Source organism: Liolophura sinensis, chromosome 5 (genome assembly GCF_032854445.1).
Source record: "Liolophura sinensis isolate JHLJ2023 chromosome 5, CUHK_Ljap_v2, whole genome shotgun sequence".
Lineage (NCBI taxonomy): Eukaryota > Metazoa > Mollusca > Polyplacophora > Chitonida > Chitonidae > Liolophura > Liolophura sinensis.
The window spans coordinates 8804523-8828943 of NC_088299.1; the positions used below are offsets into that span (position 1 = coordinate 8804523).

The 24421-nt window shown below is 40.3% G+C and overlaps 2 protein-coding genes across 2 annotated transcripts in view; one reads left to right on the top strand and one right to left on the bottom strand.

The window, feature by feature from the left end:
• The window catches only part of LOC135465424 (rotatin-like), a 58617-nt gene extending 54871 nt beyond the window's left edge, over positions 1-3746 (bottom strand). Inside the window, exons 1-4 of the mRNA XM_064742664.1 lie at positions 3612-3746; positions 2290-2477; positions 1416-1605; positions 431-667 (exon numbers count right to left, since the gene is read on the bottom strand). Coding sequence (XP_064598734.1) covers positions 431-667; positions 1416-1605; positions 2290-2477; positions 3612-3666 — 670 coding nt within the window. The 5' untranslated portion in view covers positions 3667-3746. The remainder of the gene's footprint in view (positions 1-430; positions 668-1415; positions 1606-2289; positions 2478-3611) is intronic.
• A 3568-nt stretch (positions 3747-7314) lies between these two features.
• Positions 7315-9971, top strand: LOC135465425 (putative ankyrin repeat protein RF_0381). Its single transcript, XM_064742665.1, has 3 exons — positions 7315-7363; positions 8816-8945; positions 9170-9971. The coding sequence occupies exons 2-3, from the start codon at positions 8860-8862 to the stop codon at positions 9969-9971; spliced, it is 888 nt and encodes a 295-aa protein (XP_064598735.1). The 5' UTR covers positions 7315-7363; positions 8816-8859.
• Positions 9972-24421: the final 14450 nt, after the last annotated feature.

Consider the following 24421-nt stretch of genomic DNA (forward strand, 5'->3'; position numbering starts at 1 on the left):
TTTCAGTAGGGACGATTGTAGTTCTGTGTATTTTAGGGTGTAAAGTCTTTTTTTGCTGCCAGCCTGCCGTTTTTGGTGTACAAGTGCATGCTTGGTATCAAAATGATGGAAATTGTCTAAGCTTTGGGCAGGTATGAGTTTTAATGGTGAAAGTTTGAAATTCTGGGCGAGAGGACACAAGGAGACAGGTGGTGATGAGGCTGCGAGTGACGTCCCCTTGGCGTTGCTAAGCACCCCTCCCAGCTGCCGGCATGTAAAGGTCCAGATTTTGACGGTCAACCTATGTCAAGATTTTTACAGCTTCTTTCTCTCAGGCTGGGCCAGGTATGCACCAAAGCTTATTGGCCTCGGAATGTTTGGGACTGAGCTACAGCGCTAAACGTTAACATTGTCGCTTATGGAAAACTAATGGGGGTCTGTGGCCACATACCAGTTATGGAATCTGTTGGAGAATGCGGGGTTTCCCTTTGCCCAGCAGGGGTGAAGTAGCCAATAGGAGCATCTTGAGACTCAGTTCCTATGTACTCAGTGTTGAGTGACAGCCCTCTTGGAGAAACATGATCTTCAGGGTACTGTACTCGTGTTTGCCGTGCTGCCTGATGGGATGGTATTCTTTGGCTAATGTGTCCATGGCTGGCTTGCACATGCTCTGTGGTTATAGGAACATCTGAAAAGAAAAAAAACAATTAAATGATTTCCAAACAAACTTAAATCATAACAATGATTTGTACAGTGAACCTAACTCTGTACCGTGTTGATTCGTCTTTACAAACCTGCCAAATGGCCATAACATGACCTTGGGGCTATCCAGCTCTTCTATTATATCTGTGATGGTCGGTAAGTACTGTTAAAAACATGCATTGGGTAAATGTATGATCAAGGCTTACTGAAACCCCTGAAACCATCTGCGATATTTCAACCATAAAGTTTGAAGATAAACAATGTCAGAAATTTGCCGTGAGTGAAGCTTTTTGGAAAGCTCTGACAAACCTAAAGCGGTCTCACTTCAAAAACACAACAATTTTGTAAACTGTATCCAAACTTATTACTAGTTACATGAAGCTAAATTTGGTAGCAAGGCTACCAAGGGTTTAAAAGTGGGTTAGACACATAGATAGAAAACGACTACAGAATACTGCAATGAAGCATTTAATTATCTAAACATGGATTATACCACAAAAAAAAGGAAAAAAGAACGCGGTTTGAAAATCATGAATTTTTTTAGTTACACACACTCAGGACATCAACAAAGGAACATGCCCTTCTTGTTATTGTGCTCTTCATGTATGCAAAACTGGAGCTCGATACATGTACTACTTTTTAAGACACCACCCCTAACACTGTTTTTCCTGTTATTGGACATAAACTAAAAAGTATAGGGCTACATTGTAAAAAGAGCAAAGGTGACACAGTACCTTGAGAGTTACTTCCCTTATACCAACATTCTGGAGTATGATCTTCATTCACACTCTGGTTGGGTAACCTGAGTAGACACTCCATCAGTTGGTCGACCAATGGCTGGTCCCCAACGTCACAGTTCTGACGGAGTTTTGTCAAGAAGTCCAGACCACCAACATTCAACAGGATCTCTGCAGCTCCACTGTGCTGTAGTTTGCAAATGAGAGTATGTTAGCGGGATTCTGTGGATTCACTGTGCTTATTTATGCATGTATCATACTCATTGACGATTGTATTCAAAAAAAAATTCCGCTTCATTTGTATATCTACATATACTTGCACATGAAGACTAAAAAAAAAAAAAAAGTTACTGAGATTTCTTAATTTTCTACATCTTTTGTAAACTGCATATTTTGAATGAAAACTTCTAAAAAAGGCAAGGATATAAAACAATGTATGTACTATGTGTACTATGTACACATGTATATAGATCTATTTCTCGATTTTTACTGTTTATACAAGTCTCTGTCTGCATCAAAGCACATATTATATCAATCACCATATATAAAATTCTTTTGTTGTGTTATGCTGTAGTTAGTTAACTGTGGAATATTATAAAAAGAATTGTTCGGTCCTGAGTGATAAAACTTCTTGTTCATTTTTCCACACCAATATAATGAACCTTTTTCTGAAACATAAAACAGCTATCATTCACTAAACATTTAATTATATTAATTTATTCATTTGATAGGTGTTTTACATTGTACTCAATAATGTTTAATTCACATGATGGCGGCCAGCAAAAAGGTGGGAGGAAAGCAGGCATAGCCTGCGGGAAACTTTTAATTATATGATTAAATAACAACTGGCAAATCCAATTACTTGCCCTACCTTAGCCAGTTTCAGAAGAAGCTCTAGGACTTGTGTCTGCATGGGGCATGGCTGGAAGTTGAACCATTCTAACAGGCGAATCAGCAAATGTCGTTCATGAACCAGGTCCGCCTCACAAATCAACTTGTGATCAAGTTTGGACAGGATGTTGTTCAGCGACCTCACTCGGATCTCTTCCAGGTCATGTCCTGTAGGGTACAATATAATAAATCATATACATGAAGTATGTAATTGTGGTATAAGATAGCTTTCACATTGCATTGCCTTTATTATGTTTCATTCCACATCATCTAACAGTAGTCTTAATTACTTGTTTGACTGATGTTAAATGCAATGCTCTTAATTAACACAAATTTTTCACTGATGAACACATTTATTATTTATATTGGAAGAACAGTGTTTAATGCTGTACAAACTTTATTTCACTTATACTACAACATTCTGGTGCCTGGGTGTGTGTGTGTGTTATTGGGGGGGGGGGGGGGGGGCATATAGCAGACACTTTCACCCTGTGGACCTGCCCCACATTCCCATACCCAGGCACTTTTACCCTGTGAACTCACACACATTCTCAGCCATTGCTTATGCATTTTTGAAAAAGCTTATAAACAGAGCCGCAGTGTGACAGGACAGTAGGATTCAGGTGCCAACACAAAGTGCAGCTTTAACAACAGCTTTGGACAGGTAATTCCTTGAGAGAGACTGCTGTAGATTCTTCGCATTTGGAGGTAGGAGGGGTCACATGAGGCTGGGGGCAATTGTATTCGGAATGAAAAACAGGTGAGGCGGAACTACAGTAATGCAGAATCTTGTTTGCCTGGTGTTACATGACGTCCAGTGAACAGGTAGCAAAATTTCTCTCACTACCGCAACAACATCCACATGACGTGATGAACTCTCATTTCACCCTTATGACTTGTGTACAAAGCAAGTTGTAAAGACAGCTTCAGTGGCCTAATGGTTAGAACTTTACCTTGAAGTTGTAATCTGTTCTTCACCACTCAGGTGAATAGCTGTGTTTTTGACTAGACGATGATCAGCCATGAAGATGACATATCCAAATACTCTCAACCCACTAAATTTCGGATGTACGACATCTGAGATGTTTATTATTAAAGGAAGATTCAATGATCTGACATCGTTCCCTCTGCTACGTGATGTAAACAGCAACATCAATTTAGCAAAACCCCTTTTCTGACTAGTGCAAACTAGTGTATAATATTCGGGTTGATGGTTGTCGTGAATCTGGCAGTGTTGGATGTTGTTGAATATTTGCGAAAAGTGGACAAGTCTTACGACGTCTGCAAGACTCAGAAGCTTACCGAGTTTCCTAAACAAGGCACTGAAATCAACATCCTGTCTTAGATTTGATGTCATGGTATCTATTTCGTTGTCAGGTCATTTGAAGGACAAAAATTAACCACACGTCGCCCGCTGCAACATTTTGTCTGAACTTGTTTCGAAGCAGCCGCCTTCGTGAAATTGACCTCCTGCCGCAGAAGACTTCGGTACAAGGGAGATTATCAGCTGAAAATGAATACGGACATCTTATTTGCCAGTAACATGTAGCAGTTTTCCATCAAAGAGCTTGTAAATACGAATGCATCACTTTAGCCACCACCATGTTCATGATAATACATACGCCAATGAATTGACTCAGAGACGGATATCAGCTTAAATTGTTATTTATTTGTTGTATGAATGATGCTAATATATAAAACACATAAATACACCCACAGTTGGTAGATCGTCCGCTTCGGAAGCGGTAGATCCAGGATCAATCTGGGGTCCAGTCACACCTAAGACTTTTAAGGAGGGAGTTGTAACTTCCTCACTTGGCGTTCAGCATGAAGGAGATGACCGGTTGAACCGTATCAGTATAATGGCTCGGGCGGGGTGCCTTACTTGCCTTCAGTAAGTCGCCTCAGTGAAGCAGCACTAGATACAAGGGCGGTGGAAATCCGTTCTGCAACAAGGAAGTACATTACATACACCCTTAGGATTCCTTCGTCGTCATATGACTGAAAAGTTGTTGAACACGGCGTTAAACCCCAAGCACTCACTCACTCACTCAAAAATACACTCAGTGTTGATCACGGTACCGGTACACCGGTGTGAATCAGTTTAAGAATGAAATCAGGTACTGTACCTATGATGTTAATCCGTTGTTTAACATCTTGTGGTTATAAATAATCAATACCGTTATACATATTTATACATTTTCAGACGATTGGACATAATCTTCAGGCATTTATGCAGAAAAGAGACATATCATATACGTCGTTGTCTGTGTTTTATGTATAGGCTATATGTTGTTTTATGTTCAAGACAATTACTGTACATAATTCGCATATAACAGCGCTAAAAAGAAATCTCACACTGATAGATACAGATATCCGCCTTTAAAGCAGTTATCTCCCATGATTTACCTCTTTATAAGGTGAGGCCGAAATAGGGTATGTTACCATGGCACTGACATCAACAAACTATGGGCTTCGTGCTCACGCCCTTCCATGTCCTCACGTGGTCTGCGCAACAATATGTAGGTACATTTATACATGACGATTTTTTCTCTTTTGTTGTGGTAGACGATTTGCCTTCCATGCTTTGTTCTGAGCTGAGCGTATTCATTAAATAGCTTTGATTTATTTTAAGGTATGATTGAAAATGGCACACTTAGTATGAATTAAAAGGATTTTATTAAGTTACAGGCCTACAGGTAAAACTATAGTTACAGATTATTTTTGCACAAGCTCTACATATATTTAACAGTTCCACATTTTAAGGCCTCCAAATACAACTGACAAAATAGAACCCGTATACAATACCAGTAACAGTAATAATCGATCAATCAATCCGGAGAAAATACAGTTGCTTAGTCGAGGGTCCTTGTATACAAAGTAGACCACAGGTTTGCTATAGCAGATACATTTATACTCAGTGTCATGTAGGGGCGTTCAATGAATTCCATTCGTTCATGCAATAAGCAGGTGGGCCATTCAAACCGGGGACAAAATTGTGATCAAAAGAAATCACTGTACGTGTAAGTCCGCACATTCCAGAAAATCATTCGAGTGTTAGTATTAATCCAATGTAAATATGTGACCGACGTATACATAGATACGCCTACAAATATGCTTGTAACATTTGGTGTAGCATTAGTCTACAGCGCGCAGGTGGCGATAATGCAGGCTTAACCTTGTTAGGCTCAAGGATACGCTGTTTTAATGGCATCTGTCCAATCGTCACATTCACATATTGTATATAGAAGCATTGATGTCAGTGTTACTGTTCATCTCAATGCGAGAACTGAGCACGCTTGATATCGAGTTCATAGGCCTACCTTGACTTGAGCAACATTTCTTAGGTATATGTACTTAGGTATATTGTCGTATACGCTCTGACTGCGAGAAGAAAGCATTGAACGTGTTTGTACATTGTATATACGATCAAGAATTGTAACTGTAATTTTTTCAATACAGGTATTTATTTGCCTTGTTGTGGCACTTGGATTTTCGTTCGCGTGCAACAAACACTCTTAAACGTCTTTCGATTGCCGTTTTATTTTGCACCTTTGTAACACCGATTCTTTGATCTTTGTCGTAATTTAAATGCGTGCTAATTTCATTTTCTAACGTGTATGTGAATGTTTATACAGTTTGTTAATTCGCTGTCATGTCTGTCATATATTTAATTAATATTTAATTGGGGTTAAAATGCCTCCTGGTTGGGTCATAGGGAAGACTTTCAGAATGGTAGTAATTTGATACTGCCTCGCTTAGCGCTCAGCACTGAGAGATTAGAGCAAAGAAATATGACAGGTTGGGTCGGTGCATGTCAGCATAATGTGACTGTGTGGGGTATCACGTCAGGTATCTTCGCCGTGTACTCAAAAATATGTCACTTAGGCCGACATATAGCCATGAAGTACTGTCATTCATTTCTTACATAATCTTAAGTACAAACCTCATTTATGTCCTTGATTATTTCATTTACAGAAAGCACACCGTACAGCTCTGATCAAACATGGCGACCAGGACATCTCGCCGAAAACGGCTCGAAAACAGCAAAGCTAACTACGAGTCTTTTTTTGATGCCGTTCGGTTTGGAGATGTTCAGCGTTTGAGGGATATTTTGAGCTTCGGAGAACTCGACCCGAATGTTCGAATTTTTGGCGACCCTTTAAGACAAACTGTTTTACATGTGGCTGTTAGAAATAACGACGCCTTTATTGTTCAAATGCTGTTGTTTCAATCTAGGATTCTTGTAGATGTCGACTCAGAAGATGCGAACTGCAGCAGACCAATTTGGTGAGTTCAACTTTCCGACAAAAACATGCAAACTCTGTAGCCATGACAAGTGAAAATTATTTTCAAGAGTTGTGGCAAAATTCATTTTAGTCTTTTGAACCTTAATTTTCGTTGGTTTCTGCAACGTTACTTCTAAAGTTGCATCTGATAGATAAGTTCGCTAGCTCAGCATATTTAGCTGACACAAGCCGTTTTGAAGCTATAACCACATCATTCTTTCGTAACTATACATCTTTGCTTTATGTTAACAATTGTACAAAAACGGTGACGTATTACACAACAAGAGTACAGCGCTTAAATCGATTTCTTTGACGTGAGTTATGTGGCCTATGGACGCATACGTCCTCAAGTGTTAATACCTGTATAAGTATGGTGACTGACATGGTTATTTTAACACAATCGCGACCTTCGTGCCCGACCCCTCCCTCCCCCGCGGAGAGCGCAGAATGCGCGGAGAACATGGATCCGCGATCTTCGCACGGGGTCACTACCCCGTCACCAGACGGCTCCTTCCAGCCACCAACCGAAGCCATTAAAGAACCATAAAAACAGACATTGCTGTCTTACGATGTACATAATTTGGTGTACAGAATTTGTATCAAAGCACAACCCACTTATTATTATAAGTTTCACTGTTAGATGTGTATGTATGCTGAATATAGACTGCTTGAATTGTAGGCTCGCTGTAAAGCAGGATTCCGATCAAATAGCCAAAGCTTTGTTGGACCGGCAGTGTGAAGTCAACTATGTGGACGAACTTTCAGGTTTGGATATTTCTAACCAGGATTATATTTATTTAGTTGTTTACCCTCTTAATTTGCTCCTTGAACCAATGAAATATTAGTGTTTTTCTTTGATTATGTACTCGTATTAACGTTAAATTAAACTATACACGGTGACCTTTTTGCCTTCTTTATCACAACCGGATGTGCATTTATGACATTACACGTAACGATGAGTTAAAGTTAAGCATGTCAAAATGTTTGTGAGTTTCGATAATACTGGTGTGTATTGTGATAATACTTGTGTGTATTGTGATAATGCTGGTGTGTATTGTGATAATGCTTGTGTGTATTGTGATAATGCGCGGGAACCCTCTGGATACGGATTTCATTTTCAAAACAAAACTTACACACTTTGCATGCTATCGATGCCTGATGTTATGCCAATATAACTCTGTATGCTGGGAGTGTCTTTTAGACGATTAGTGTCCAGATTCACTATTTATTCATAATTAGCTACCCCTGTATAGACTGTTAAACTGAATGTAAAAGTATTGAGTACATTAATCTGAGTAATATGGCACTTAAAATCATTTGATAATTTTTTTTCTGCATACTTTCCAACACTCGTAGTCTCTGCCGAATTACGGCATACAAGTCCAACCTTTACGAGCTGTCAGAGCTTCGCCATTTAATTTCGTGATTAAAAAAAAGCTGAAAGAGGTCGTCGGAGAACCCTGGAGTTAGTTTTTTTTTAAGTTTCCAACCGACTTGGCCCTCTGGAAGGCATGGATTTATAGACAAGGTGGAAGGATTTTGTACAAACTAGAAACAGGCGTGCCTGCCCTTCTCAGCTTACAGCTGAATGTTAGGAGAGGAATACAACTAAATTTCCTGGCCTCCACACACAGTGGCTATAAAATACTATTGACTGAACTGAAAACTGACTGATAGTAAATCTCTGTACACTAACACCGACGTCCACATCCTCCATGTATTTATATTGTACACTACTATGTAGGCTCTTATAGGTATAGGCTGTATTCAGAATGCCGACCATAACGTGTACCGGCGTGTACATCGCATATAGGGATGAATTTAGAATCCCTCGGGGAATAGAATGATACTTATATTGTGAAGCGGACAGAGAGGAAGAAGAGTAAATAAATACGGCAGTATACTTGGTTCGATGTAGCTGAAATTCGTCTCGAAAATGACACCGTTTTGATACGAATTCCCAGCTTTTTTAGACCACCAAGACTTGGTTTGGCCATCTATGACGTCACTCGCTGATTTGGTTGAGCAGAACCGGCCGGCAGGCTGGATATCGTCTAGGGAAGTAAATCTGTTGTTTTTCATGGATTTAAAGTCATTATTAAGTTTCTGAGAAGCCCTAGCGGTAACATACTGTTTAAACAGGTTATAATCTTTATAATTAGGAGCAGTACCTAAATAAGGACACTAATACTTTAATAGTGAAATTTTCTGTTAAAGGTTGCTCGCCATTGCATTGCGCCGTCGTCAGAAACAACGTTAAGATGGCGATTCTGTTGATTCGGTATGGTGCAGACGTGAACTTTTCACGAAGTAATTCCTCAGCTTCAAAGGAGACTCCCCTTATGAGGTAATATTAATCTGATCAGACCAGGTATCCCAAATTTTAGAAGAAATAGGAATATTAAGATAATTTTGTTTGTATCAAGATAATATTACACTAACACTCTTCTAATAAGAAGATAACGTTATACTGGGCCATTTTCCTAAATATAATTCAGAACTGTATGCTTATTATACAATTATACAGTTTACAGATTTTTATACAGAGTATTGACGTTCTCTTTTGTTTAGAGCTGTTCAGCTGAATCACAAAGAAATGTGCGAGGCACTTATCGATGCGGGTTGCCATGTCAACGCCAAGACGCCAGATGACGTCACGGCGCTCCATTATGCTGTTGCCAGCAGACGTTACGATATTTGCCACTTTTTACTGGAGAAAGGTGCCGAAGTCCACACCGAAACTAACCACGGTATTACAGCACTGGCAATTGCTGTTGACCACCAGAATCCAACCATGGTGAGAACTTTGGCGAGCTTTGGTTACGATTTGGACGCTACGTACAGGTGGGGTGAGACGCCGTTAGAGCACGCTATGCGCATTCACAGCGAAAAGTGTGCCATTTCGATGGTACACTTGGGATGTGGGTTGAAAAGGACGGTAGGGCAGTCGTCATATTTCTTTCACGCTATGTCGGAAGGCATGATCAGACTCGCTAAGCTCATGCTTGAGGTTCGACCAATGTTTTCACAAGATGAGTGGATTCGAACGGAGCAGTGGCCGCTGGCTTTATACCACAAACCGGAAGTCTGCCAATGGTTAGCGAAAAAGGCCAAGACACCACCGCGTCTCAAAGCTTTGTGTAGGGGAAAGGTTTTGCGATATTTGGGACTAAGGCCACATCAGAAAATTGAAACTTTAAGCTTACCTTTTTGGATAAAACGTTATTTAGAATTAAAACGCCAAGTTACACCATCGTTTTACGGAAAGCCTTCGTTAGACAAGCCTGACTGTCCGTACCAATGTCCTGTGTTGTGTACACAAGAAATGTGTCCACCACTAGATATATCATCTGATGAGTCCGGAGTTGGATGATCAAACTTTATGTGACAAATAATTTGCTTGTCATTAGTACCCAGCATTCCAGAATAACCAAATAGGAAATGATACCTACATGCTTTCAGGGATATCTCGTGAAAACCTGCATTAAGAACTTGTTGAACGTAAGCTCACGTTCAGTGAATTCTTCTATCCAAACGTATCCAATCAATAATAACGGCATTTGCATGGATTCTGCAGTAATCTGTGTTCGTAGAGCTGAGTCTATGGAAATGGAATTCTGTCCTCCAGAGAATTTTTGAACGAGGATCCCATCGATTAAGATTCTCATATTCCTAGCAAACCAGGGCCCCGTTTCACAACGCGCACGTAGCGCTAAGTTCACATGACTACCATGGCTGTAATACCTACAGTGCTGCTCGCCATGGAAGTTATGTGCGCATAACGCTACATGTGATTCGTGATACGGACTCCAGGACTCCCGGGTAGTCAGATATCCCAGATGAACGACAAGTGAAGTGATCAGCCCGGGAGAGCTACGCAGCCACGGATAGCTTGATAATAGAGGGGCGTCGAAGACTTTAGTCGGGTACAGTTTTGGGCTTCACCCCCTGGGTCGGAGACAAACCTAAGCGAGGTCACCCAGAACAAAACGAACAGGAAATGCTTGATGTTAATTCAGTCACATGGGAAATACCCGAATCTGTCGACCCATGCACTGACGAGAAACTTGAAGCTAAGAAGAACATATCTGAGGAGGGTTTGTAATTGATGAATATGGACAATGAGGACGGCCCCTCTATCTCACCGACCAGAGAGCTAACGGTCCTGCTCACTGTTGTTAACAGAACCGTCTTAAGCGATGAAGAGATCCCTCCCAGACGTCTTCAAACTCCGTCGAAAAAAAGTCCGAAAACCATCACAGTCCTCTGGTGATTTCCGACAAGAAAATGAGCCCACACGCTTTTCTAACCAAAGACACTGAACCATTAACGGTCGAAGGGTGATTCCCGTCAAGAAAATGAGGAGAACCCCAAACCCGATGAGATCTGCCTCAACACGTGGATGAACAGGCGGCTGAAGGAAGAGGAGAAGAAATAAGGGGGTGGAAGTGATACTGTTGTGAAGAATGGTGGAGTATTTCTTGGATGATTTTTGTTTGACCTGATCTAGGGAAATTTGTTCGAACAGAAGGGAGACTGGGATTGTGACAGTTATTCATTATATGTATTGGATGGGTTTGGAAAATTTTTGGAGAAAAAGGGTGGAAGAATTATGAAAGAATAAGATAACAACTGAAACTGTGCCTGCAGCTGTTGAAATTGTTTATATCTATAGATGTACGTAAAACGTTCACCTTATGGTGTTAACAATGACTTAAACACAGCTCATTCTAAGAAGGCCGTTACCATTTACAAGCTGACGGGAAGCATCGGTCTACTGGATAGTCCTATTATCAGTCGTTGGAAGGACAGGAACAGACTACAGTGTTAAATGAAAACCAATGTTGGTCCACTCACATCTGAAATACCCCAAGCTGTTGGCCCAAGAGGGTTGGCAACTGATGGATATGGACGATGATGACAGCTTGTCCAACCGCATCTCTGTTTCACCGACCGGAGAGCTAAGGGCCACGCTTCTCTTCGACATGAAATGTGAACTGTTTAAAAAGCAAGTATCTTTTGTTGGACATGTAGTTAGTGAACGTGGAATAACTTCTGGCCCTTTTGAGGCTGTTCAGAGTCGGCCAGTTCCGAGTAAAGTTAAACATCTCAGGAGTTTTCTGGGCTTATGTTCATATTACAGAAAGGGTTTGCAAATACAGCCCGGCATTTACACAAACTGACAGAAAATGATTCTAAGTTTGTGTAGAATGTACCAGTGTCTTTCTGAAATTAAAAAGGAGTGTGATTACTGCCCCTATTTTGTCCTATCCTTTACCAGAAGGAGAATTCATTTTTGACAGGTTTAAGATGGAGTTGAGAAAGTCATAGCATATTACAGCAAAGCTTTGAGTAAGACAGAGCGTAAATACTGTGTGACTCGACGAGAGTTGTTATCAGCTGTTTTCAGTGTCAAACAGTTCCATCATTGTTTGTAGGGAAGACAATTAAGAAGTCGTACAGACCATGGCTCACTGAGATGGCTTATGAATTTAAAGAATCCTGAGGGCCAAGATGCTAGATGGATTGAAACACTTGGTACATTATTGAGCATCGATCTCGTTCTGAAAGGTTACATTCTGACGCTGATACAGTGTCTAGAAGATCTTGTTATTCTGAGAATTGTAATAACTGCAAGAAACTTGTACAGAACGATGTACTGTTTTCTTCGGCAGACGGGACCGAAGCAGCACCTGTCAAGACACTCTCTACAAGGAATGCTAAGAATTGTGGAAATAAAAAAACCTAAACAGAACGAAGTACTGTTTTCTTCTGCACACAGACACGGACTGAAATGTTGAAATGACGCAATGCCGGAACTCCTCATAGTGTGAAAGATTTTGATTGGTTCAATGCGAGGTGATAGTATTAATATGGAGTCCGTGCAGCTTCAAGATGGGCATTTCGAAAAAATATCAAAAACAGTTTACTTGAAACTATCCGATCCGAGATGGCACAGCGACATCTAAGTGCTAGTGATGGCCATCACATTGTAAGTTGAATTATAGTGCATGGTTTGTTACTGGTATAGAAATATCGGTGCACAAAGCACATGGCTAATTATAATATTCTTGCTATGTAGATAATTACGACGTCACAAAATTCGGTGGAATCCCAGTTGCACATTTCACGGTCTAACATACAGACAGCGATTACACTGGCTTAATAAATTAATATTTATACTACCAATCTATGCGGATGGAAGTTAGTAACCTACTACTCACCATGCCAACCTTGAGATCCTTTATGAATAATTTACCTCAAACAAGACTTGAAGCGTGAAATCGTTTATTTGTTTATTGCATATTGTTTAATCGAAATTCCACCAATTATCGTGATATTGGTTTCAATATCTAGTTTATTTATGCATTTCCTCCTTTTCACCATACTAGAAACTGGAAGATAATAGAAGCTTACCCTTCCTGTCAGCTATCTGGAAGATGATAGAAGCACTCGAGGATAATTTAACTTTTCGCGATTCGTTTTATTCAACTCGCGTGAACTACTGCTTGTTAATTTTATTGTAATAAAATGTTCATCTATAACTGTATTCCTAAACTCTGTTTTCTATGAGTCTGTAATTTCTTTAGATCATTATACCGTCTTGCTCTCACTTTGGGATCTTATGTTTGGGGATTTATTAGAGAATTTCCTACAGTAACAATTATCCCGGGGGTTGGGCGCGACAAGGTACATGTATAGGACAGCCATCGTATTTCTTTTACGCCATGTTGGAAGGTATGATCACACTCGCTAAACTCTCGTTTGAGGTTCGACCAATGTTTTTACATGATCAGTGGATTCGGAGCAATGGAGCAATGGCCGCTGGCTTTATACCACAAACCGGAAGTTTGCCAATGGTTAGCAAAACAGACGAAGAAACCACCGTGTCTCAAAGTTTGAGTAGGGGAAAGGTTTTGCGATCTTTGGGACTAAGGCTACATCCGAAAATTGAAACTTCAGGCTTGGCGTTTTTGATAGAACGTTATTTAGAATTGAAACGCCAAGTTACACCATTGTTTTACAGAAAGCCTTTAGCAGGTAAACCTGACTGTCCGTACCAGTGTCCTGTGATTTGTACACAAGAAATGTGTCCAACACTAGATACATCATCAATCGTTCAGGACTGCTAAGTTTATAATGGACAACGGGATAAATGTGGCTTACAGCAAATAATACTTTAACAAGACATTGATGGAAATAAGGTTTATAAATTGTTGTGTATGTATATTTGACTTTATGTGACAATAAATAATTTGTCTTATCATTATTACCCAGCATTCTAACATAACCAAACGATGTAGTATTCCAAAATAAACAAACCGGAAATGATACCTACGTGCTTTCTCGGATAACTCCTGAAAAGATGCGTTAACCACGTGTTGAACGTAAGCTCATCAGTTCAGCGAATGTCGGAAACAGAGGAATGTCCTTCAAGTACACAGAGTATGGATTCTGGAATATTCTGTGTTCGTGGAGCTGACTCTCTGAAATTGGAATTCTGTCCTTCAGAGAATGTTTGGACGAGGGCCTCAGGGGACAAGGTCCTCACACTGCTGATAGACCGCAATAACTTCCTGGTAAGTTAAACAACCCAGATGTAGGACAATTGAATTAGCCAGGGAGAGCCACAGCCAAGGATGACGGTTATAGAGGACGTCGAAGACTAGTCGGCTACAGTTTTGTGCCCCACCCCCCGGGTTGGAGACGGATAAAAGCGAGGTAAGGAAACACCCAGAAGAAAAATGACTGATGTTGATCCACTCACACCGGAAATACCCCAAGCTGTTGACCCAAGCACTGACGAGAAACATGAAGATGAGAAGAACATAATTGAATAGGGCTTGTAATTGATGGATATGGACGATGGTGACAGCTTGTCCAACCGTCCCATTGTCTCACCGACCAGACAGCTAAGGGCCACGCTCGCTGATGTCAAGAAGACCGTCTTTAGCAACCTGTCCGTCCCATCCGTGAAGGGGTCTCTCCCAGACGTCTTCAAACTCCACCGAAAAAGTCTGAAAAACATTAGTCACCTGGTTATTTCCGACAAGAAAATGAGTCCACACGCTTCTCTAGCCAAAGAAATCAAACCATTAATGGTCGAAGGGTGATTTCCCGCAAGAAAATGAGCCTACAATCCTCTCTAGCCAAAGAAGAAACGGTAACGGTCGAAGGCTTCAGCGAGCGCCCGGCCTGACAGAAGTTTGTGACTCGAAACTCCCTGGTGTTCCACAGGAGAACCCCAAACGCGAGGAGAGCTGCCTGAACACGTGGATGAACCGATATCTTAAGGAAGAGGAGAAGAAATGAGGAGGTGGAAGTGATACTGTTGTGAAGAATGGTGGAGTATTTCTTGGATTGTTTTTTAATTGACCTGATCTAGGGAAATGTGTTAGTACATAAGGGAGAGGAGGAGTGTGACAAAGTTGTCCATTACATGTACCGGATGGATCCGGAAATTTATTGGAGAAAGAGGAAGGAAGAATTATGAAAGAATAACAACTGAAAGACTGCATGCAGCAATTCATTGGAATTGTCTATATATATAGATGTAGGTTAAACCGTCATCTTACAGTGTAAGAGTTAAAACACAGTGACTTAAACACAGCTCATTCTTTGAAGGCAGCTACCATTTACAAGCTGACGGGAAGCATCGTTCAACTGGATAGTTCTGTTATCAGTCGTTGGACGGACAGGAGCACACTACAGTGTTAAATGCAACCTCAACTCGTCTCTCCAAAAGGAGTGGAATGAAATTCGTGTTTTAAAGACAGGAGAGGCTGTGCACTTCCAAACTCTGATGTACAGTTACAGTAAACAAAGCACAAAGAGAAGACATAACCATATTGGTCAGCCTGGAAAGAGCTCAGTATCAACTGTAAAGATGTGACACATTCTCGTGTAGACGAGGATTGAACACGTGTTGTATGGTGGATAAAACAAACCAGTACGGTAAAGAAATCACGATGATGGGACAGAGTGGTGCAAGTGTAATGTTGTTGAATATGGCTTCAGACACACCGTATGGATATAAGCGTCATGTCCGACATTCCTATACCATTCGTAGTCCGTAAAGGGCGTTCCAAGTCGATAATCGCAAGATCCATTTCCAAAACAACGTTTAATACTAGCTCCCAAAGACAAAGATATGTAAGAGATTATACACATAGAAAATAAAGCTGGTAACACACAAGAGAGAAGCGGTCATCAGTTTTCAATGATGCCGGGCAGACAGTGGATATTCCAGGCATGAATTCCATATCAAAGTTCAAATTCGTAGTCCATGAATGAGTTCCAGGTAAAATAACAATTAAACATGGTATCTCAGTCTAGCTTTGATAGCAACTGTTCATAAAGGCATCATGCAGATGTAATGAGCATGGCTGTCTTTACAGCCCTTAACTCCAGGTTAAGCGGTATTAAATACAGTTCGAGAATGACGAGCGTTACATATCTTAACCGATCAGATTGTGGTTCAAAAGTAACGGACGATTACGGCTTAATATGTAAGGATCTCATACTACAAGAGGCGCCATCTATGATGTTACACATGACATGCTGGTCTGTATGAAAGCTGTCTACATGATAGATGGTTACACTCGGCATCCAGCGCCATCTATGTTGTTAAATACCATGTAAGCTTTGTGATGATCAGCTGTATTTGTTAAAGACATTCGTATATATATTTTCGTTATGTTTACATAATCACCACATGACGATTTTACAACGATCTTAATATTTACCTTTTGTCATCATACTAGTGTGTATACAAATATCCCACAATACCAGTGACAGTGCATTTTAAAAGGATTCAACCTACTGCACAATTATCCTAGCATCTTCACTGACACATCATCACGCTATGCATGTTCTGTTACACAAACCAACACAAATATAACAGCATCATGACACTGTATTTACTAACCACTCTTTTAGGATCTCTCAAGACGCAAATATATTACAGCTTACAGAGCATCGCGCTGGAACTGTCACCTGTATTCAGGAAACACAAACATTACAGCCTATTCACAGAAAATCGTCTCACTGCAGCTTACAGTTATATAACCCAGTTATTCCACAAGGCGAAATATCACAACTTATCAGAAGAACACCGTTTTCACAGAAACAATAACAATATATTTAAAGAACACTATCACACCAGAAAAAATCGTTCGCGCAAAGAGTCCAAAAAACATTTAACTGCTGTATATCTTTACCCAACTTTCCATGATCAATCACAATTTACGCAAGACAAATGCTACAAGGCGAGATATACAAGGCATTCGCCACATGCATGACCCTTTGGTATTTTGCTATCCAAATAAGGATAATTTACAATATCAAAATTGAAATTATCCCTTTTGTGGTAAAGGCGGCATGAGAGGAGACCTTGTTCGTCTTTGTACAGAAACAGATCCAAATAAGATGTAGGTAGCATCGGGACTATCTGTTGTCTCCTTCAAATCGAATGAAGGCGGATAGATTTCTTTCACCACTTCAACAATATGAAGGTTATTTAACGGCACTAGATTATATACCGCTTGGTAAATGTAACGGCCGATTACGTCTTTCCCGTTAATAGGCAAGGATCTCATACTACAAGAGGCGCCATCTATGATGTTACACATGACATGCTGATGTGTATAAAAGCTGTCTACATGATAGATGGTTACACTCGGTAACCAGCGCCATCTATGTTGTTAAATACCATGTAAGCGACGGATATGTACATAATGAAAACAGCGCCGTCTATGTGGTTGATCACAATGCAGTTCGCCAGTTTTCTGAACGCTCTGTCCATACCTGCCAACGAGAGTGTTAAAATTTGAGAAACCTAGAATGAAGGCGTTGCACCATGACCAGGTATACCCTTAGTAACTTTGCAACTGCTTAATAAAACACGGCACAGTGTATAAAGATGTATACTTCAGGAAAGTTAGTCCAACCTGACTAACTTTTACTATCTTTAGCTTTTTTCGTTCTTTTGGGATTCGTGTTTACCCTCGTTTTGAAAATGTGTCTTGATATTATGAATTCGAAACGCCATTCATCTGCTGGCGATATGAAAAATGTATTTTTGATGCTTTAAAACTCAGTATTATGAGGTAGGAAAGTCTATCATTGACACTGTTTTGTTCTGGTACTATTTAAACCCTGAGTTCGTCCCGATACCAACGCTTACTAAAACACCACAGTTTTGTTGAATCATGAATCGGGCATTTAATAACTAGTTTTTCTCTCGTCTTTCTAGACCGTTTTCTCGTCTCAGATAGAGCAGGATTTTGTTGATTGTATCTTCAAAATGAAAACCCTGATGTTTGGTTTGACAACTTCAGATGTCAGAAATCTTCCATTTCAAGTGGCACATAAGAATGAAATAGCTAACCCGTTTAATGATGAAACTTGCAAAGCTGGCAAAGACTGGCTATTCCATTTCATGAAAAGACACCCAGATCTATCACTACGACAATCAGAAGCAACATCTGCAGCCAGAGCCAGATCGTTCAATTAGCCCAACTTAATCATGTTTTTTGACCTGCTTGACACTGTCTTTGATAAGCAAAGGTTTTTGCCAACTAACATGAATAAGTTGACAAAACCAGTATTACTACAGTTCAGGGGAGACCATCTAAGGTCCTGGCTCGTAACGGAACGCGACAGGTTAGAAGTTTGGTGTCAGCAGAAAGAGGTCAACTGGTCACAGTAGAAATATGTATGAACGCCACTGAGACATTTATTCCCCCCATTGTTTGCCTTCCCAAGGGTACATATGAAGATGCAATAGCGCACCGCCTGCTTCAGTATACGCTTGCCAAAAAAGTGGGTGGATGCGGATGGACATATTCACAACTGGTTTCAGGTGCTTTCAAAGACGACCGCGTTCTACTCATTCTGGATGGGCATTCACCTCACGGACAAGTGATTGATTTGGCCAGAGAGAATGGGGTGGAGTTTGTCTACACTGCTCATATAAAATGCAACAGTTAGATGCCAGTTTCATAATACCAGTATCAACCTATTATGAGCAGAATGGCTGCGCAACAACCCCGGTCGAGGAGTTACTACCTTTCAAGTTGCTAATCTCTTTAAGCTTTGTTTAGTTCGATTTACATTGAATATGTAACATTGTTATGTTAAACGTTCATTTCAGGAATCACGTCAGATTTTTCGGATTGTTGCGACGTCTTCCGACCTACCGTTATTGCGTTACGCAGCAGCGTTATGCACGGGCAAACTCACCGCCACCTAAACTAATGTAGCATTACGCACAAAATACTTTGTTAACGTTCAAAAATTTGACAATCACGCTGCAATTATGCTGAATTATATTGATGCCAGTCACTTTGTAAGGATTTAATTTTTTAACAAACACATTTTAAGAAGAAGAATCTTTGTATGTTCAGGGTACTTTTTTCTGAGCGAGCGAGTCACCGTAACAGTGACGTTGAGGTGTTTGTCGACATCTCCGTGGCATGTCCTACTTTTGACTTTCATCGAAGTTAAATGACATTGATGAAATAGCGTTAGAGCCTATCACGGGATGTCATTCCTCAAAAGTTTCGGCAACTGCGGAAGAAATTGTCACTAAGACACGTGACATAGTCTGCCACTAAATGGTGGAAAAGTTTCAAACGTGGAAGAAACTGCAAAACGGCACCAAAGTCGGAGCGTGGATTCTGGAATATTCTGTGTTCGTAGAGCTGACTCACCGGAATGGGAAATTCTGTCCTCCAGAGAATGTTTGGACGAGGAGTTGAGTGAACAAGACCCTCATATTGCTGGCAAACTAGGACTTCCGGGTAAGTCAGATATCCCAGATGAACGACAAGTGAGCGGTCAGTCCTGGACAGCCACAGCCAAGGATGGCTTGATTATAGAGGACGGCGAAGACTTTAGTCGGGTAAAGTTTTGGGCCGCACTCCCTGGGTCGGAGACAGACCTAAGCGAGGTAAGGAAACACCCAGAACAAAACGAAGAGAAAATGATTGATCTTGATCCAATCACATCGGAAATACCCGAAGCTGTCGACCCAAACACTGGGGAAAACATGAACCCAAGAAGAACATAACTGAAGGGGGTTTTCAAATGATGTATATGGACGATGGTGACAGCTTGTCCATCCACCCCTCTGTCTCGCCGACTAGAGAGCTAAGAGCCTAGTTCCCTGTTGTCAACAAGAACGTCTTAAGCGACCTGTCTGTCTCATCCGTGAAGGGATCATTCCAGAGGTCTAAAATCCACCGGAAAAAAGTTCGAAACGACTCATAATCATCTGGTGATTTCCGGCAAGAAAATGAGTCTGCAAGCTTCTCTAACCGAAGGAGCCGAACCATTGGTGGTCGAGGTGTTCGGCGAGCGCCAGATCTGATAGAAGTAGATGAGAACCCTAAAGGTGAGGAGAGCTGCCTGAACACATGGATGAACAGAAGGCTGAAGGAAGAGGATTTTTTTTTTTTTTTTTGATTGGTGTTTTACGCCGTACTCAAAAATATTTCACTTATACGACGGCGGCCAGCATTATGGTGGGTGGAAACCGGGCATTGCCCGGGGGAAACCCACAACCGTCCGCAGGTTGCTGGCAGACCTTCCCACTTATGGCCGGAGAGGAAGCTGGACTTGAACTCACAGCGACCGCATTGATGAGAGGCTCCTGGGTCATTACGCTGGGCTAGCGCGCTAACCGACTGAGCCACGGAGGCCCCCTGAAGGAAGAGGAGGAGGAGGAGAAGAATTAAAGAGCTGGAAAGGATGCTGTTGTGGACAGTGGTGGAGTATTTCTTGGAGTTTTTGTTTTGTTTTGTCTGAACTGAGGAAATTTGTTGTTCACACAGAAGGGAGACTGACAGGCAATTTATTCATCGTATATACTGGATAAATTTGGAAAATGATTGTAGAAAGAAGGAGGAAGAATAATGATAGAAGAATTTAACAAAGGAAACTGTATGCAGCTGTTTTGATGAAGTTGTTCCACTGAATAGTCCCATACATAGTCAGTTAGTGGATGAACAAGAACACACTGGGTTGTTAAATGCCCCCCCCCCCCCCCCCCCCACCACCACCACCACCTGGCTCTCCCCAAAAAGACTGGAATTAAGGTTGCGTTTGAAGACAAGAGTATTGTGGAGTAAATAAACCAGTAGAGGAATCACGATAACGGGACAGTATGGTGTTAATGTACTGCTGTTGAACACGGCTTGAAATATACTGTATGGAGACATACAGAAGCGCATTCCACTTTATGGTAAATTGGTTTGTGATTAGTTAAAGACATTCGTATATATAATTATCTTCGTTATATATGCATAAGCATGTATGTGAAATCATGATTTTACAACTATGTTTATATTTAGCTTTTTGGCTGTATACATGTGTGAACATATTCGAATTTCTTCAGATTTAGAAAAATGGAAGCAAGATTTAGAAATAAGTAATTTTCACTTAATTAGGAAATATTTCAAGGTCATTTGCGTATTGTTTCACTTAAACGAACGTTCTTTTTAGTTGATAGCAGGTATTAATTTGGCAAAGGGGAAGTGGGTGGGTGAAGGGAGGGTGCCTTGTACCCTGGTTACCAGTCGAATACACTTACGTTGCTTAGGTACGTCTGTAAGATTTTTCTCCGAATACTTCTAGCTTCCCGAATACCGGCTTTGTAAGTTATATTAACAACAGTTAAAGGCACCCTTCATTTTGTATAAGTTACAGAATTATACGAAATAGAATATTATTAAAAAAAACAATCATGGTAAGTTTGGTAAAGATATACAGCGGTTGAAGTTTTTAATGGTTTAGAGACAGTATGTGATGTTGTGATATAATGAGTTTTATAGTCAGTTGTTGATTGAGTGGAACAAGTTCCGAGAGAGGTATATTCAGTGCTATATTCAATGGAACAGTGAGTGGTTCCGAGAGTGGTAATATTCAGTGCTTCACGTTATAGGCTTCATGATGATTCCCTTGTACTGTGGTTAACCAGAGTAGAAAATGCATTAGATACATGTAGATATATATATATATTCAGTGGTGAAAAGTTCGGTATTGGGGGACCACTGCTACAAATTAATTGTAAGATAACCATATCACAAAAATTCAAACACCTCAACGTCATAAATAATTCATAACTTCTTTAACATCACATGGAGCCATACTGTATTGTTTTCTACTCTTGTTCCATATACTATATTTCCATTTTGAATGTTGTATGCCATTTTTTGTAGGTAATATAGCACGATATAATAATTCCGTGGTTGAGACTATTATATACATAATAGTCCTAGGTCATATACACGTCAGTAATTTGGCGAAAGGTCGGTGGTTCTTTCCGGACACTTCGGCATCCTCCCATCCATGAAACTCACCGTCATCGTGTAAGTTTAAAATTCATGAATATGGCGTTAAGCAACAGTCAGTTACATGTAAATAAATAAACTAAATTGCTTTCTTTTAGCCTACATTCTGCATGGTGCCCCCTTAATAATTTCTACTCTTCTGTTTGTTTGTTGATATTGTTTTCCTTTGAAATCAGTTTTTAACCATGATAGGAAACCATTACGGATCTGCACAAACCTTTTACAGCGATGGAAGATTGATGACATAGTGTAGGCCCTACATTAACAATTTCACTTGAGTGATTTTCCCCAATTGGAAAACATTTACACCGTGTCAAAAGTTAATGCCTAATTTGTTGTTTGCAGGTCTACATTTCAGAAATAAGCAGTTTTCGAATCTTTATAGTCACTATTAAACTTTAACTTCTGACAAAAAGTACTGTGTTGGAGCTTTAAAAATACCGTTTATATAGAAATGCAGTTTCTTCTTGTTCAGTTCATAATCAAGAGCAAATCTGCAATAACTCCGTCATACCGCAAAGACACATTGTCACCTTACATAGCGCGGTCATGTCCATTCATAAGTACACGGCCTGTTAATGTTAAAAGATAGGAAGCCCAAAATATAGCTGACCCGCCGACCGATTATAGCGCTGGTTGTTGCAGCTGAAAAAAAGTCCAAAACAAACACATTATTGTTGACATTATATCTGAATAAATATAAGCGTCATGTCCGACATTCATATACCATTCGTAGTCCGTAAAGGGCATTCCAAGTCGATAATCGCAAGATCCATTTCCAAAACAACGTTTAACACTAACTCCCAAAGACAAAGGTATGTAAGAAATTATACAAATAAGAAATAAAGCCGGTAACACACAAGAGAGAAGCGGTCATCAGTTTTCAATGATGCCGGGCGGACAATGAATATTCCAGCTATGAATTCCATATCAAAGTTCAAATTCGTAGTCCGTAAATGAGTTCCATGTCAAATAACAATTAAACAAGTATTTCAGTCGCGCTTTAATTGCAACTGTTCATAAAGGCATCATGCTTATGTAATTAGCATGGCTACATTTACGGCCCCTGGCCCCAGGTTAAGCAGTATTAGATACAGTTCGAAAATGACGAGCGTTACAGACCCTAACCGAATAGATTGTGATTCAAAAGTAACGGACGATTACGTCTTTCCCGTTAATATATAAAGATCTCATACTACAAGAGGCGCCATCTATGATGTTACACATGACATACAAGATAGACGGTTACACTGGGCAACCAGCGCCATCTATGTTGTTAAATACCATGTACGTGATAGATATGTACATAAGGATAACAGCGCCGTCTATGTGGTTGATCACAATGCAGATCGCCAGAGATTCTGAACGCTCTGTCCATACCTGCCAACGAGAGTGTTACACTCGTTGTAAAATTTGAGAAACTTAGAATGAAGGCGTTTGATGGAGTATCCTTGACAAACTACTTTTGAACTAGCAACTTGTGACGCAGATTAAAGTCATCACAATTAACGCAAGATCTGACAAATGCTGGAAGGCGAGATATGTATAGGCCATATTCAGGACCCTTTGGTATATTGCTATCTAAATAAGGATAATTTACAACATCAAAATTGAAATTATCCCCTTTGTGGTAAAGGCGGCGTGAAAGGAGACCTTGTTCGTCTTTGTACAGATATAGATCTAAATAAGATGTACCATCTGGACTATCTGTTGTCTCCTTTAAATCCAATGATGGCGGATAGATTTCTTTCACCGCTTCAGCAATATGGGGGTTATTTAACGCCAGTAGGTAGGCCTAATCAATATACCGCTTGGTAAATGAAAATGATCGAGCTTTAAAGATATTACTTTTAAGTAATTTCTGCGTATAGTCGTATTCATATGAAAACAGTTATCGGTCTGCCAAAAGAGGCGCACAATTGATACCCATTGGAATACCTATGCACTAAATGGTAAATGGTATCTCCGAATTTCACATAGATGCTATTAATGAGAAATTCAAGTAATTCAATAAATAATGTAACATCCCATGAGTGGTAACCTTTATAAAGAGTAGAACTAAAGAAAGCCTTATTGATTCTGACGTTAATGTAACGGTGACTTGTTCTAGTAAATACCGAAACAATTAACGACGATATTCTTTGTGAGGAATCGTAGTATAGAGAGTAGAGAAATCCCATGTGGATACGTCTTTGTACGGTATATGCATATGAGCATCGAGTTCTTCTGTAAGACGTTTGGAGTTGTTAAGAATCCACATGCAGTTGACACCTGAATTTTTTGTTACGGCACAACAATACTTTTTCCAAAATGACTTTACTTCTTTTAACGCTCTCGTAAGTAGGGTTGACAAGAGTTTGGTGGTACAGCTTCTTAAACCTGCAATAAATCGAGCCTTTTGTGGGGATTTATGCATTTTAGGAATCCAGTAAAGTTGTGGTATTTCTGTGTGACGGGTAGGTATATTTAT